Source organism: Stegodyphus dumicola, chromosome 8, assembly GCF_044657685.1.
Source record: "Stegodyphus dumicola isolate Sdum_Otavi_A_Nest chromosome 8, ASM4465768v1".
NCBI lineage: Eukaryota > Metazoa > Arthropoda > Arachnida > Araneae > Eresidae > Stegodyphus > Stegodyphus dumicola.
The window spans coordinates 156,055,348-156,068,636 of record NC_140775.1 but is presented as its reverse complement, the minus strand read 5'-3'; the positions used below and the strand labels follow the sequence as shown (position 1 = coordinate 156,068,636).

Sequence of the window (13,289 nt, the reverse complement as noted above, 5' to 3'; positions counted from 1 at the left end):
GATTTTAAAATTTAATTTCAGGGTATTTTAACAGCTTTAATGTAATTTACATGCTACACAAAATATATCACAATGCATCATTAGAATTTAACTAGATACCATTTAAGACACAATAACACGCCGAATAAATACTAATTCAGAAGTCAAACAACAAAAATCAGTGTTATTTACAAAATTTTCACAGGACTAGTTTCGATGGTTTTACGGAACCACCATTCTCAGCTGCAAAACCGCAAATGAACAAGATAGGAAATAATGACTAGATAAGATAAGAAATACTTACTAACAACTTAGTCATCTTAAAATTTTGTAAATAACGCTGATTTTTGTTGTTTGACTTCTGATTTAGTAGATACCATTTGTTAAATATTAAATCTGTGTAGCAATACCATGTGACAGATTATCTCAACGATAATCATTTTTTACCCCTAAGGCTGCTATCACACCTCCATTTGTTTCTTACTAACAACTGCTTCAAACAATATTTGTGAGTGCTTTACCACTGAATGAAAAACCCAAGACTTTTTTCCTTTCTTTAACAAAATTTCAACAAGCAATCAGCTATCAGCATCGAGTCGCCCATCATCAACCATCATTTGTAAACAGGAGAACTATGCTCAAAGTGATCCTTGATGACTGGCTATTTTATGTCATATGATAAAGCAGGAAAATCATACTAAACAGATATTCTTCCGAAATGTTTTGAATGTGTGATACGATCTAAACAGGTACTTTTTTATTTAGGTTTCAATGGAAGAGCAGCTGCCAGGGTGTTCCTGACCTTGATGGAGCGTTTAGGGCACCCTAAATTCTATGTTCAGGGCGGAGACTGGGGATCATACATCGCGTCTCTCATGGCGAGGTACTATCCACCCAGGTAAATCCTGTAATTTTACTGGTTTTTACTTATTGTTCAATAATTCGGTTTGTATTCTTCCTTGTACTGTCTGGCGTAATTAATATTTCAAATAAATTATAAAAAATATTAATTGAAGAAAAAAGGGGTAGCATGGCTGAAATGGCATAGAATGTAGTAGTTGTTTCAAATATCATTAATTTACCACTACAATAACTCTATAACTTATTTAATTTTCATTAATATTTACAACCTTTTATAAACCTTTTATTAACCTTTTTTCCCTCGCGGCAAAATTTGGCCGAGGTATTTAATTTTAAAATTTGAGACTTTTGTTATCTGTTTCTGTTTTCCTTGAGAAGAAGATTAATAAATTAGAATAGCTGAATGATATTTTTCCTTTAATTGCCATTCAGCGATATTCTTTTATTAGTTATTAGTATTCTTTAATTTATACTATTATTACAATTAGTACGTCGAAATAATTTCTCACTAAAGTAGTTTATAAGCTTTCAAAGGCTAAAAATGTGTCATTAAAAATCTCATGCAGTTTTATTACTTTGGAATCCTTCATCTAATAATTAATCTTTTATTTATGCTTTTAATTTAACACTTTTAATTTATGCAAATAATGTTATTTAACATTTTTTATATATGCAAATAATGTTACGAATCGGTTATTGAAGTGTTCCACTGTTTACTAAAACGCTGTCAGATTCTACGAATGAGATCCTTTGGAAAAAAATTAATATTCATGATTACATTTCAGGACACTTTGCGTAGCAATGTTCAGCACTTATCCATCAAACATCAGGTGTAATTTTCTAAGCTTATATATCCTTTTCAGATACGAGTCCACCAGCGGCCGAGCGGTAAAGTCGATGAACACTGGTAGTTTGACCTGGATTCGATCCCAGGTGAACGTATCGTAACCTATTTACTCTTAAAAATGGGCGCTTTCGTTATTTTACCCATGTGCAATAACGAACTGTGTGGGGGCTACGCATGTATACGAGCCAGTTTCTCTCAGAAAGTCCTCCACGAAGGAATTCCTCCTGGTAGGTGTGGAACTGTGTGGGGGCTACGCAAAATGCCCTCGAGTTCCTCCCCATAATCAAATAAAACAAACCAAACCTTTTTACTTACGTGAAAAAAAGGTAAATATTTAGCATTTTAATTGTTATGAACACCGTATGAAGCTTTAAAATTAAATGTGTCGGTAATGTTTCTTTTACGATGTCTAATGTAGAAGAAATATAACATTTTACTAAATGCCATTGGTTTGGAGAACCGCATATAAAAAACTTGATTTCTTTTAGAAAAAAGAAATTTTAAAATTTAAAAATGCCTAAACAGGAAGTTTTGCGTTATTTAAAACATTTCTATGATTGGAAGTATATATCTATGACCAGTGATTATTAAAATTAAGGCTACATGAGAGCTTTATAAACACGGTAAAATAAAAGAAATTGTGAATTATGAGTCCAAACGTAGAAACCACCCGATATCTGTAATGCAGGCATATCCGAAGCTTTCTGTGTAAGAAACTGTAGTTTTAAACTTTATATTAAGTATGTATATATTTCTAATTGGATTTTTTGTTTCTTGCTAGGATACTGGGCTTACACGTCAACTGCTATTTCTTCTTTCCCGGGACTTGGGACAGTATAAAGGCGATACTGATTTCCATTTTCCCTTTCCTTGTAAGTGCTCCGGAGTATAAGACAGTATTTCCTCTTAGGAAGAAGCTAAAAGTATTGTATGAAGAAACTGGATACTTCCACATGCACAGTACCAAGCCAAATACTTTAGGTAAAGCAACTTTTTAAGTTTGCTCTGCAAAATAGATGCACAACAGATTTAGTAGTTTTGCTAAATTTATATTCGGTATTTAACATGAACCCCACTTGTTGTTGCTTGAAATTAGTGCAAAAAGATCAACAGATTTCATTATTTTATGAGCTGAATTGGGTTATTTCAATTACAGACAACAAACGAGTGCTATTTACCAATTTTTCAAACTACTTTTGATCCGTTGAATAATATTCAAGTGTCATATACCCCTCATATATTATTACCAATTTTTCAAAAAATGCTTCAATTATTTCGTAAATCTGAGTTCTTTTTAAGTTATGTTCAACTTTTTTATATTCAATTCGATTTTGTATCAGCTTAAACATAATATGCTAACGAACCTCTCTAACATTTTATAAACTTAAGTTGTCTAACTACTTGATTAAAATACTTTTACCTAATTGCTGAAATTTAAAGGACACTTCTACGTGTTGGTAAATTATCGCCTATCCTTAATGTTTATTGTGGACGCAAAATAGAATTCGAAATGCTACGATTAGCATAAACCCTTATTCCTCACAACTTGTAAGTTTAAAACATAAAACTAATACGAAACAAGTAGTTCAGCTTTTTGTAAACAGCTACTTGCTAGAACTGTGTGGTGGATTACAACTCCAGAAACACTACACAAAGTTGAAACGCTAAATGGGTTGGACAAAAAAAAAAAAAAAAAAAAAAATTTAATGCTTGCCAACCGTGATGATGTTAGCGTTCACTTCTGCTAAGATTAGCAGCTTTCTGAAAAAGCAGGAGCATCCAGCGGCCAAACATTTACTCATAATTATATTGATTTCCCTCACTTTCCTAGCGTGCCTTCGTTGTGGAGTGGTTCTGCACGCTGGGCCAGTATTCCAGAGGTCCATGGTTCGATTTCCGGTGAAGATGATTGCTCATTTTTCAATCATCTTGCCTGCTTCCAAAAAAAAAAAAAAAAAAAAAAAATCCTAATGTCTCTAAAAGGTATTCTTCTATTTCGCTTTATCATGAAATCTGCTTAATCCGAAATAAGCAAGTGCGTTACAAAGCAATTCATAAAGTAAAGAATCAACATAAAGCTAACTGTTAGGAAAACTTAAAATCAAATGTTACACTGTAAGCGTGTGTTCCATAAATATGTGCGAAATTGCTCTTTAAGGAGCCGTTTCAGACATAGCCAAAAATTTTCAAAAAATTGTGATTTGAGATTTTTTTTATTTTCAAATTCTCAACACTTTTAGCTTTCTAAAAATATCATACTTTAATCTCTATGAAAATTAGAACTGTAAAAAATCTAGTTTTAATTTATCGTCCAAAGCTTTGATAAATGAGGTTTTTACATAAGAGTGCGTTTTTCTCTATATGTAATTTTTTTATGCTCATGTACCTTTTCTCAGGAACTACTACTCACAGGTATGTAAATTTGTTATGGCTTATTTATTATGTTTCTTAATATTTACTGAAATGAGCGTTTCGTGATAAACTAAGGAAAAGAATTTTCACTTTTTTTTTTTTTTTTAATTTTGAGAAAAGTGCTAAATTTTAGTATGCCTAGTACAATATTCTATGAATTACTCTAAAACTCGAAATGCTTCAAAAGCTCCTTTCAGTATAATCAGATAGGTGTACGTTAATTGCACAAAAAAACTTCAAATGTGTATCTGTAGTAGATTTTGAGAAAAGGTACATCGAAAATGGCTAATTTAACGTTGTCGGTATAGGAGATCCCAATTCCCTTAATGTTATAAATTTGTTAAATATTTTATATACATTGTATTACAGATGTACTTCGTTTTAAATGAACATTTTTGAAAATAATTTGAAATAGCTCTAATTTGGGGAAGTCATTCCGCGCCGTTTTGTGACTCTGATTGCTTCTTTTAAGCCCATCTCAGTAATTCCTGCAAAATATCAACTACTGAAATATTCGACGAAATATTAGTTCATTTTACAACAAGTTAGATGATCCGTCTCGTGATTTTTTCCCTTCTAGAAAGCAATGTTTTTATTAATTATCCTCATTTAATTACGTAGACAGTGAATTCTTGCAATGTTCCAAAATTTTTCTTAACGTTGATATTAAAACAACAGATAACTCCAATCTGAAACAAGATTTGCACGTCTTTTTGCACCTTAAATAGAAAACTAAAAAGGATTAACCTTGAGAAGAAAGTCTTCTCTAATAGTCAGTCGCCTGTGAAAGTAATTTTGTCTGAAAGAAACAATCTATACCGTTAAAATATCTGAGCGTCTAATGCATCTGTTTGTTTGTTTCTGACATCATCTCCTCCGGAACGGCGGGAAGTTGAGTTTCGAGAGAGGTACTCCCAGATTTCAAAAATTCTTGGGTAGCCACTTTGTCCATTCTCATCTTGTAGGACTTTAATCAGCCGAGATATTAATTAAAAAATCTGAAAACTTTAATTTTCGAACTCATTTTTTCGAATGGCAACAGTCATGCTCGCTGGAGATAAAAATAAAGGTCATATTCTGACGTTGAAGAAAGCACGTGATTGCATGTGACGTCAATGTATGTCAAAAGTTTTATCTGCAAAAGGATTGACGCCTTCGTCGAGGAAATTTTACCAAAATACTGTATTGTATCTATACACTATCAAGAGATAACCTTTTTTTTTTTTTTTTTTTTTTTTTTGTGTGTGTGTTTTGTTTTGTTTGTTTGTTTAGAAATAGGGCTTTAGTTATTAAAGTATAGCCAGTTTGAAAGATTCGTAGAAACTAATGATTTTCTGAATTCTCAATGAGCACAGCCCACACTGGCCACAGCATAAAAGAATGCTGATATCGCTGAGTATGGTTAGCTCCCAAGGTCTTTTGAGAACAGTTTTGCATCTGAGTTTTTGTTCTGCCTCCCCTTGCCGATAGATATAATTTTGTTGTGCTGATCTTGGAATTTGTAATTGTTGCTCTTGATCTTCTTCATCATCCTATGAGTAACATTTATTTCCAACTTCAGAGCATTTAAAAAAGTGGGACAATTTTTAAGATGTGATGCAACACACCGAAAAAACATTTTAAAGTTGTAAAATGGAAGGCAAAAATGAAAAGTATGGCGTTAGAGTGTGCTTGTTTGACGACAAGTGGCAGTTCGATTAGCATAAATGCTCCGTAACTTCAGCTTCTGAGACGACGGAACAATACACGGATGGAAAAAAAAAAGTTATTCACATCCCCAATCGGCTGGGCAATGTTCTTGTATTCTTGAAAGCTCTGTATACTTGGCAATGTTACTGTATTCTTGGAAGCTTCAGTATACTATATACTTGGAAGCCCATGCTGGAGGATGTTCCATCACGATGAAATACCTGCATAGTTTCAGCAAGCCTTAAGTAATTATTTGGATATCACCTTTCAGGGACATGCATTAGACGAGGTGGTCTTTTGCTTAGGTTCCTGTGATTGTTTAATCTGCAGTATCTGTATTTATTCTTGTGAGGACATCTCAAGTACCTGTTCAATGACAATTAGCTTGGAACTGATGATTAACTCTTCGTTATAACTTTAATCACTGCTACAATAATGTGCAATATGTCGAGCGTGTTTGAGTGTAAAGTATGTGGTCCGCTAGCCCCTTCATCTACATTTAGTGTGGGTGGTTGCTATTCAACTTCAGTTGTTCGTAATTATTTTTATCTTCTGTGTCGCTCTTTTGTTTTCACCGATCCTCGGCTTCATCATTAGGCGCCTGATCTCATTTTTGACTATGACCTGTCCTCGCCAAAGAAAATATTGTTTCGGTTTTTTTTTCCTACCATATTTTTAAGTTTGTCTCGTCTCTTTTTTTTAACACTACTTTTTGTATAGCTAACCTAATTAAACAATTTCCCCCAGGTTGTGCCATGTCTGACAGTCCAGCTGGTATGGCAGCCTACCTCTTGGAGAAGTTTCCCGTCTGCGCAAATCCCGAGTACCTCAAATTACCGGATGGTGGTCTGTGTAAGAACTTCACAATGGACGAGTTGCTGACTAACGTTATGATGTACTGGGTAAACAATAACTTCACAGCTGCTGCCAGATTCTACAAAGCCAATTTCAAAGATATTCGGTCCAGGATACACGAAAGGTAATTTCTAATTTCCCTTTTAAAAAATGCAGATATTGTTAATGTAATAAAATGCATTAGTATAATAATAAGAGATATTTTCGACACCCCATTTTTAAGTTCCTCGTGCAGAATTTCTCACCAATTTTCTTCCTGTATCATAATGTTCGCATCAGGAATCAAAATATAACGCTAATTAAAAAATTCTGCAGTAATAATGTAATAGACTGCAGTCGTGCGCATGCTTTTTCTTTTGATTTTTTAAGGATGTTACGTTGATAGATAGTTATTGTATAAAGGTGTTTTGCGTTATCAAATATATGTATTGTGCACAGATCGGAATTTTATAGTTAACGAGATTCAAATTGAAATTGATGTTCTTTCTTTCGGGTGAAAGTGGTTTACTAGAATAATAATTATTATAACATGTAATGGAAAAGGCAAGAATGACAGGTCAACTGAAACAGAATGCAAAAAAAAAAAAAAAAAAAAAAAAAAAACAGTGGTTGATACGCATTTCATTTGAGTAGAAGCGTTTTCAGCAATTAACAACGACAGCCTTCTTCAGCTGCAGCAAAATGAAATACAAGTATGTGAAGAGAGATTAAAGAATTTTCAAGAACTCTCTAGTGGTAGAACTGGTGCTAACTGGGAACGGAAAAGGTTTGGTTTCTTTTAGTTGATTATATGCTACGGCTTTACACTCGTGCACTCAGCTCGTTCGCCTGAAATCGAACCCAGGTCGGAACTACCGGTGTTCAGCGATTTTACCACTCGCCGTTAGTGAGCCTGGATGTAAAACAATGCAATTTCTCGAAAATTCATTAGTTACTCTTCCTGTTTGTAGCACTTGTCTTTCATTTATTTGCAACTGCAGAGGTAAATAATGCTAATTTGTTGAACCTGCTTTTACTAAAGTAAAATCTATGCTAATTAACGTTGTTTTTTCTGACATTCCTTGCAGTATGGACATCGTATAATTTTTGCAATGCTGTTCAGAGACAATTCTGCATATTATGAATTCCCCCATCTGATATCTTTAGTTCTAGGCTAAAGCTGCATTATACATTTAGCTTTATGCTGAAGTTGTTTAGAGCTGTGTTCCCATCTTTAGTTCTTACTAAGGAGCGAAGTACTAATTCGAAATAATTCACTAAAATTTCATGTATTTTTACTAAAATTTGTGACGTGACCAATGTTATCATAATCCGAAAATTTACCTTCTGAGATTTATTTCTAAAACTAGAACCATATGTCTACGATTAATGTTTAAGAGCTACTTAGTAGTGCCGTCTTTTTTAAATGCCTTACATCTGTCTTGTGTTCATAAATTTTTTTTTCGTCGTCTTCTCACGTCAGAGAATAATTCACTGACAAATGCTTGACACCTAGATTACCGAGGCAATATAGGACTTTTCAACATTTGGAGATAATAGTGGTTCCAGACAAGATCTTCCGAGATATCATATCCATCCAACAGCCTCTTTCGTGGGATCTATCACAACAGGGAAAGAAGAACCCGAGTATTTATCTCGTTAGACATATTTCTTTGTGGAAATGACGGGACAACGATAGAATTTAGAACCAGCCAGCTAACGAAAGCCAACGATCAATTAACAGCAGTTAAAATTTCTATAATTCAAACTACGGTCAAAATTCAAAATACGTGATTTGTAGTACATGATATACGTAACACAAATCTCGTAGACCTCGATCACTAAACTAAGAATACCCAATCACACTTAAACTTAAGAAATACGTTGGCACATAACAAAAAAAAAAAAGTTTCCATAACATTGGGAAAATAGAATTGATTTTGGGTTACCAGATAACCGTTACTAACGTCGATATTTGACACAAATTCAAAGTGCACCCTTTTCTGCATTAAAACTGAAATTAGAAGGAATACAACAATTTGAAAATAAGAAAAACTTATTAGTTGACTTATAGCAAACCTTTCAGAATAACTGCTGTTTCTTAATTTCAGAGTACCAGTGACTGTACCTTCCGGAGTTGCTTTTTTCCCCCATGAACCTCTTATGCAGCCGAAGACTATGATGTCCCAACAAATGAAGAACATAATATCGTATACTATCATGCCCAAAGGCGGCCATTTTGCTGCGATGGAGGAACCAGAACTATTAGCGGATGATCTGTGGAAATTCGTATCCCTTGCCAAAAAACAGAAATCGGGAATCTAGCTGCGTTTTCAAGAAAATTTTTCTCTAAATGCAGAAAAACAAACTTGATTTCTGCAAATTATTGGTGAAAGAATTGGAATTCTATATTTCTTTGTCATGCTGGCATGTGGCATTGAACTTTAAACAAAGTGGTTCATTTCTAACAATTCTTTGATAGTGTACAGTTTCTTAAGCCGTTTTGTGGATTTCATTGAAATGTTTGGAAATTTTCGGTGATAATCGTTGCCATTCCCTCTAATGTATATTTAAATAAAATTTCATATTTTTGAATCGAATTTTTACTTGTTATTTTATATTTCACTTTAACTATCGTTCAAATTATTCTTTAGTCTTATCCCACATATAGTGTAATAAATTTTAAAAAAAGATTAGGGTATATTGTAATTTTTATCTAGCTCTAAAATGGTAATTAAATTATTTATTCTAATTTAAAATAAATGCTAATTAACTGAGAATAGATTTTAAATACAATAATTGATGTGATCAAGATATTTTCGTTCAATAAAGCTGATGACTCATGTCATGGACTGTATCTCAATAAGCTGATATAAAGAACATGATTCCAACCACGCGATTAGTAAGTTATTCGTCGAACTCAAGAATTGCGTCTGGAATGTGTGAGGAATATATCAGATGGTATCTTTTCTTTTACTATTTTCTCCCAAGATATACCAATGAATAATTATTGCTTTCCTTTTTAGCAGCTGAAAATTTTAAACCGGGGAGATTTATCAGATTCCTTCTTTCGGTGCAACTTGCAGTTAAGAAAATCGTTTTGCCAATTTCTTTAAAGGGTTTTTATCTTACTGCAAGATATTGCGCATCGTCATTTTGCCAGTCTTGAAGCTTGTTATCCGAACAGGGAAAACCCTATCCTTTTATCCTCGTCTTAAATTGTAAGATATTTTCATTTTTAGTTTCCTGGAAGTGACGCCAACTTCAGCCCCGAATGAAAAGTACTCAGATATTCAAATTTTATTTTATCAACAATTATTACCGAAGCTTCTTGCTTATGCTTTACGACGAAAAACTTTTAGAATCATTTTTCAATCCTTATAATTTGCTCAAAAAATTATATGTGGTCATCGCTGAGTGCATAATAAACATACAAACGGTTGATGATCTGATTTCTCTATTCTTAAAGCATATCCAATATAACTGTAGCGATAACGTCCTTCCTGTGCGCTTTTACGTGTCTACACAAGGGATTTTAGGATTAGGCCCACCTTTTTAGATGTTTGATTTTAGTTTGGTAAGTAATGTTTCTCGCAAAACACAACAAGAAATAAATCCAGCGGCTTCCCAAGCATCTGAAACAATGAAAACTCTTTGAAATGTCTGCAACTCTCCTAGAGACGTTTTACACAACATGTTACTTTAATGCTCAGTTTGTTCTCACAAAAGTAAATTACTTTGCTACATTGAGATTGTTTTCCATACTGTTTTTTAACAGTGTGAATAGATTTTAATTCAGATAAATATAATTAATAGTTGATAGCTGAGATCTGATGAGGGCACTGTTGGGTCCTGTTTCCAGAAGAGGTGCAACTGGACTTTTCTTTCTAAATGATACATTGACTTCAGAACGATATATTTAAAATTTTGCACATGCTTTGGTCGAATCATCCGCGATATCCTGGTTCATGCAAGATGGTGCAAGGCTTCACCGGGCTGCTGCAGTTTTCAGTTTCTTACAGGAATATTTTGATAACGTGTAATTGCTTTAAATTACCCAAGCTTTACCGGAAAGGGAATAGAGTGCCAGCTATATTCACCAGATCTTAATCTGTGCAATTTCTTCTTTTGGGGTCACTTGAAAGATGCAGTGTACCGAAAAAATCCCGTAACTCTTGAGAAACTTGAGGGAATAATCAGTGACCGATGTGCAGCCATTTCATTAGCCATCTTACAGAAAATGTCTGCTAATTTCGTCCTCCGATTAAGATATATAATTGCAGCTGATGGTGAACGAATTTCGAAAAATTTGGATGTCATATTCAGTCATTTTAATTTGATTTACGGGTTCATTATATGAAGCGCCATCTGTCGGAAAATTTTTGAAATAAAACCAGGAATGTTGGGAGGAAACATTTATGCCCTGACAACTTGAATTTGCTGCAACAACAGTTTTTTTAACCTTAACTGTTTTCCTTTCGTAAATTTTTGAAACCCGTCAGTCTGTTTCCGGACACCGAATATATGACACCCCTGTGTACATACTGATGTGCATGAGTCTTTTTCATGTACGCTACTTCTAAAAATTTATAAATTTGGATGCCTTTTAAAAATAAAAAAATAAACAAACTGGCATCTCAGAGTGCGGTTTTCACTTAAAAAGTTATAGCATGAGCTGTGTTTTAATATGAGATATATTTTAATTTAAGTTTTTGCCTACTGTTAGTGTTGTATCTTTAATATCGCAAAAGTGTTCATGATTAAATCCTTTAAAACGAATTTCATGACGAACTATTATTAACAGCACTGTGACATGTTGCTAAACCAAGCAAAGGTGTCATATAAACTTAATTGTTTTCATTTTGTTGTAAAATGCGATACTAACAACTCGTAACTATTGGCGAAAATCCTGAAGCTCAGAGTGACCTTTGCCATTTTATTAATTTCAGTTCAAGAATATGTAACCTATTCTTAATGTTAAACTATAACTTTTAAAGTAAAAGTACTGTAAATCCAGTACGTTTAAGAACATACTACAGCTATCTCCTAAAAATTATAAAAGAAACTCCTACAAATAAAAAACAAAACCATTAATGATTATGGCATTTTCAGATTGACTGGTAATATGTTAGTCACACCTGAACTACCATTTTACCTATTGTACTGGTGTCAAATTTACTGAAGCGAATAATTTATAATTCTGATAAGAAACTTAAATTGTTTCATTAAGCAGTTTTTAAACAGCAGCTGTTCTTTATAAAGAACAGTAAATGAATTAAAGACGTTTTCGAAAGAAAATTTCGAATTTTGTAAGGAATGGGAAATCTGTTTAAAAAAAAAATCGAGAAATTGTAATCCGATTCGTCATATTTCAGTTAGCAGGTCATTTTCATTCTTTATGTCTTAAGCTTAATACTTTTTACATTTTACCTTACGATAGTCACTTATTGTAATGATACGACTGTACTTTTCTCCTTCTGAAGGCAGGACACTTGCTGGTTGAGCATTTATCAGGAATAGTGGCTGAAACAATAATTCCTTATCACCGTAATTTGGTATTCAGCCATTTCATCACCGACAGCGTTGGCCAGGATGTACAATAAGAAGCGATCAATGAATAACAAACCCGCAAGAAGGAAGACAACCCACGTACAGCGAAGCCGTGTGCGGGAGTCGAACTGTATCACCATTAGAAATCCAGAAAGCTTGACTCAAACCCTGTTTAGAGACTTGGTTTTGAATTCAGTCAGCATTCGATAACATGAATGCGGCACAGGATCCACGTAGTGTAGAACTGATAAGCTGTCTGCCTGTACAAGTTGGACACCAACAGCTCAAAAACTGGCTTCGACACTGCTGGTGCCAAACCTATGCAGGTACCTTTGAAAACAACCCATTTAACCAATTTTTTTTACTTCTTGATAATACAGCATTCTTAGTTATAATCTTCATCCACGTTATGCAATGTCAGTATCATACCACAGTCGATCACTGGCCGTGGCGATTCTATATCGGTATCTATTTCGTACTTGTGGCACATAACATCAGATTCTAATGTGGAAATTGATATTAAAGCAGAAGCTAATACCATACTCAAATACCTAATGAATTTATATAGGATGGCAGGATGATAAGTCAAAAATTAATGGCGGATGGGCGGATAGGTCGAAATTTATCTGTAAAATCGGGAGTGCCCATGTTATTTTAATTTTAGAACTTGAAGAAAAAATCTGAAAGGACACCTGAGTGCCCTGTTGATGGTTTTGAAACAAGCAATTTTTAAGGTAATACATCGGAAGGTCAACTTAATTATCATATTTTCGGGCAGTCAGGCAGCTATTCGGGCAATTGCAGATTATAGAAATAAATCTCCATGTGTATAAGAGATTCACGGTATGGAAACGGCCGATACTAAAATAGTAATGAATGGGTAAAAAATCCATTCTGGTTAAGTGCATGATGAGATAGAAGATACGATTGCCAAACAAGCGGCACAGGATTGAGTTACTTTCTACAACAGAATTACAAGAGCAAATAAAATGCCTAAGTCCTCCTCGTATGACCACATCTCATATAATTTTGCTTTTCAGTTCCTGCATTATAAACAAAATTAATATTTTTTAGCCCAAAAAAGCGTTAGCTCAGAAGAGCTATTAGTCTCGAAACG

General features: G+C 33.8%; 1 protein-coding gene across 3 annotated transcripts in view; it reads left to right on the top strand.

Moving 5' to 3' along the window:
- LOC118180616 (epoxide hydrolase 1-like) overlaps positions 1 to 9,222 on the top strand; it is a 43,321-nt gene extending 34,099 nt beyond the window's left edge. For all 3 annotated transcript variants that reach the window (XM_035349687.2, XM_035349693.2, XM_035349701.2), the window contains exons 5-8: positions 745 to 877; positions 2,469 to 2,668; positions 6,536 to 6,767; positions 8,734 to 9,222. In XM_035349687.2, coding sequence (XP_035205578.1) covers positions 745 to 877; positions 2,469 to 2,668; positions 6,536 to 6,767; positions 8,734 to 8,947 — 779 coding nt within the window. In that variant the 3' untranslated portion in view covers positions 8,948 to 9,222. The remainder of the gene's footprint in view (positions 1 to 744; positions 878 to 2,468; positions 2,669 to 6,535; positions 6,768 to 8,733) is intronic.
- The last annotated feature ends 4,067 nt before the right edge of the window (positions 9,223 to 13,289 follow it).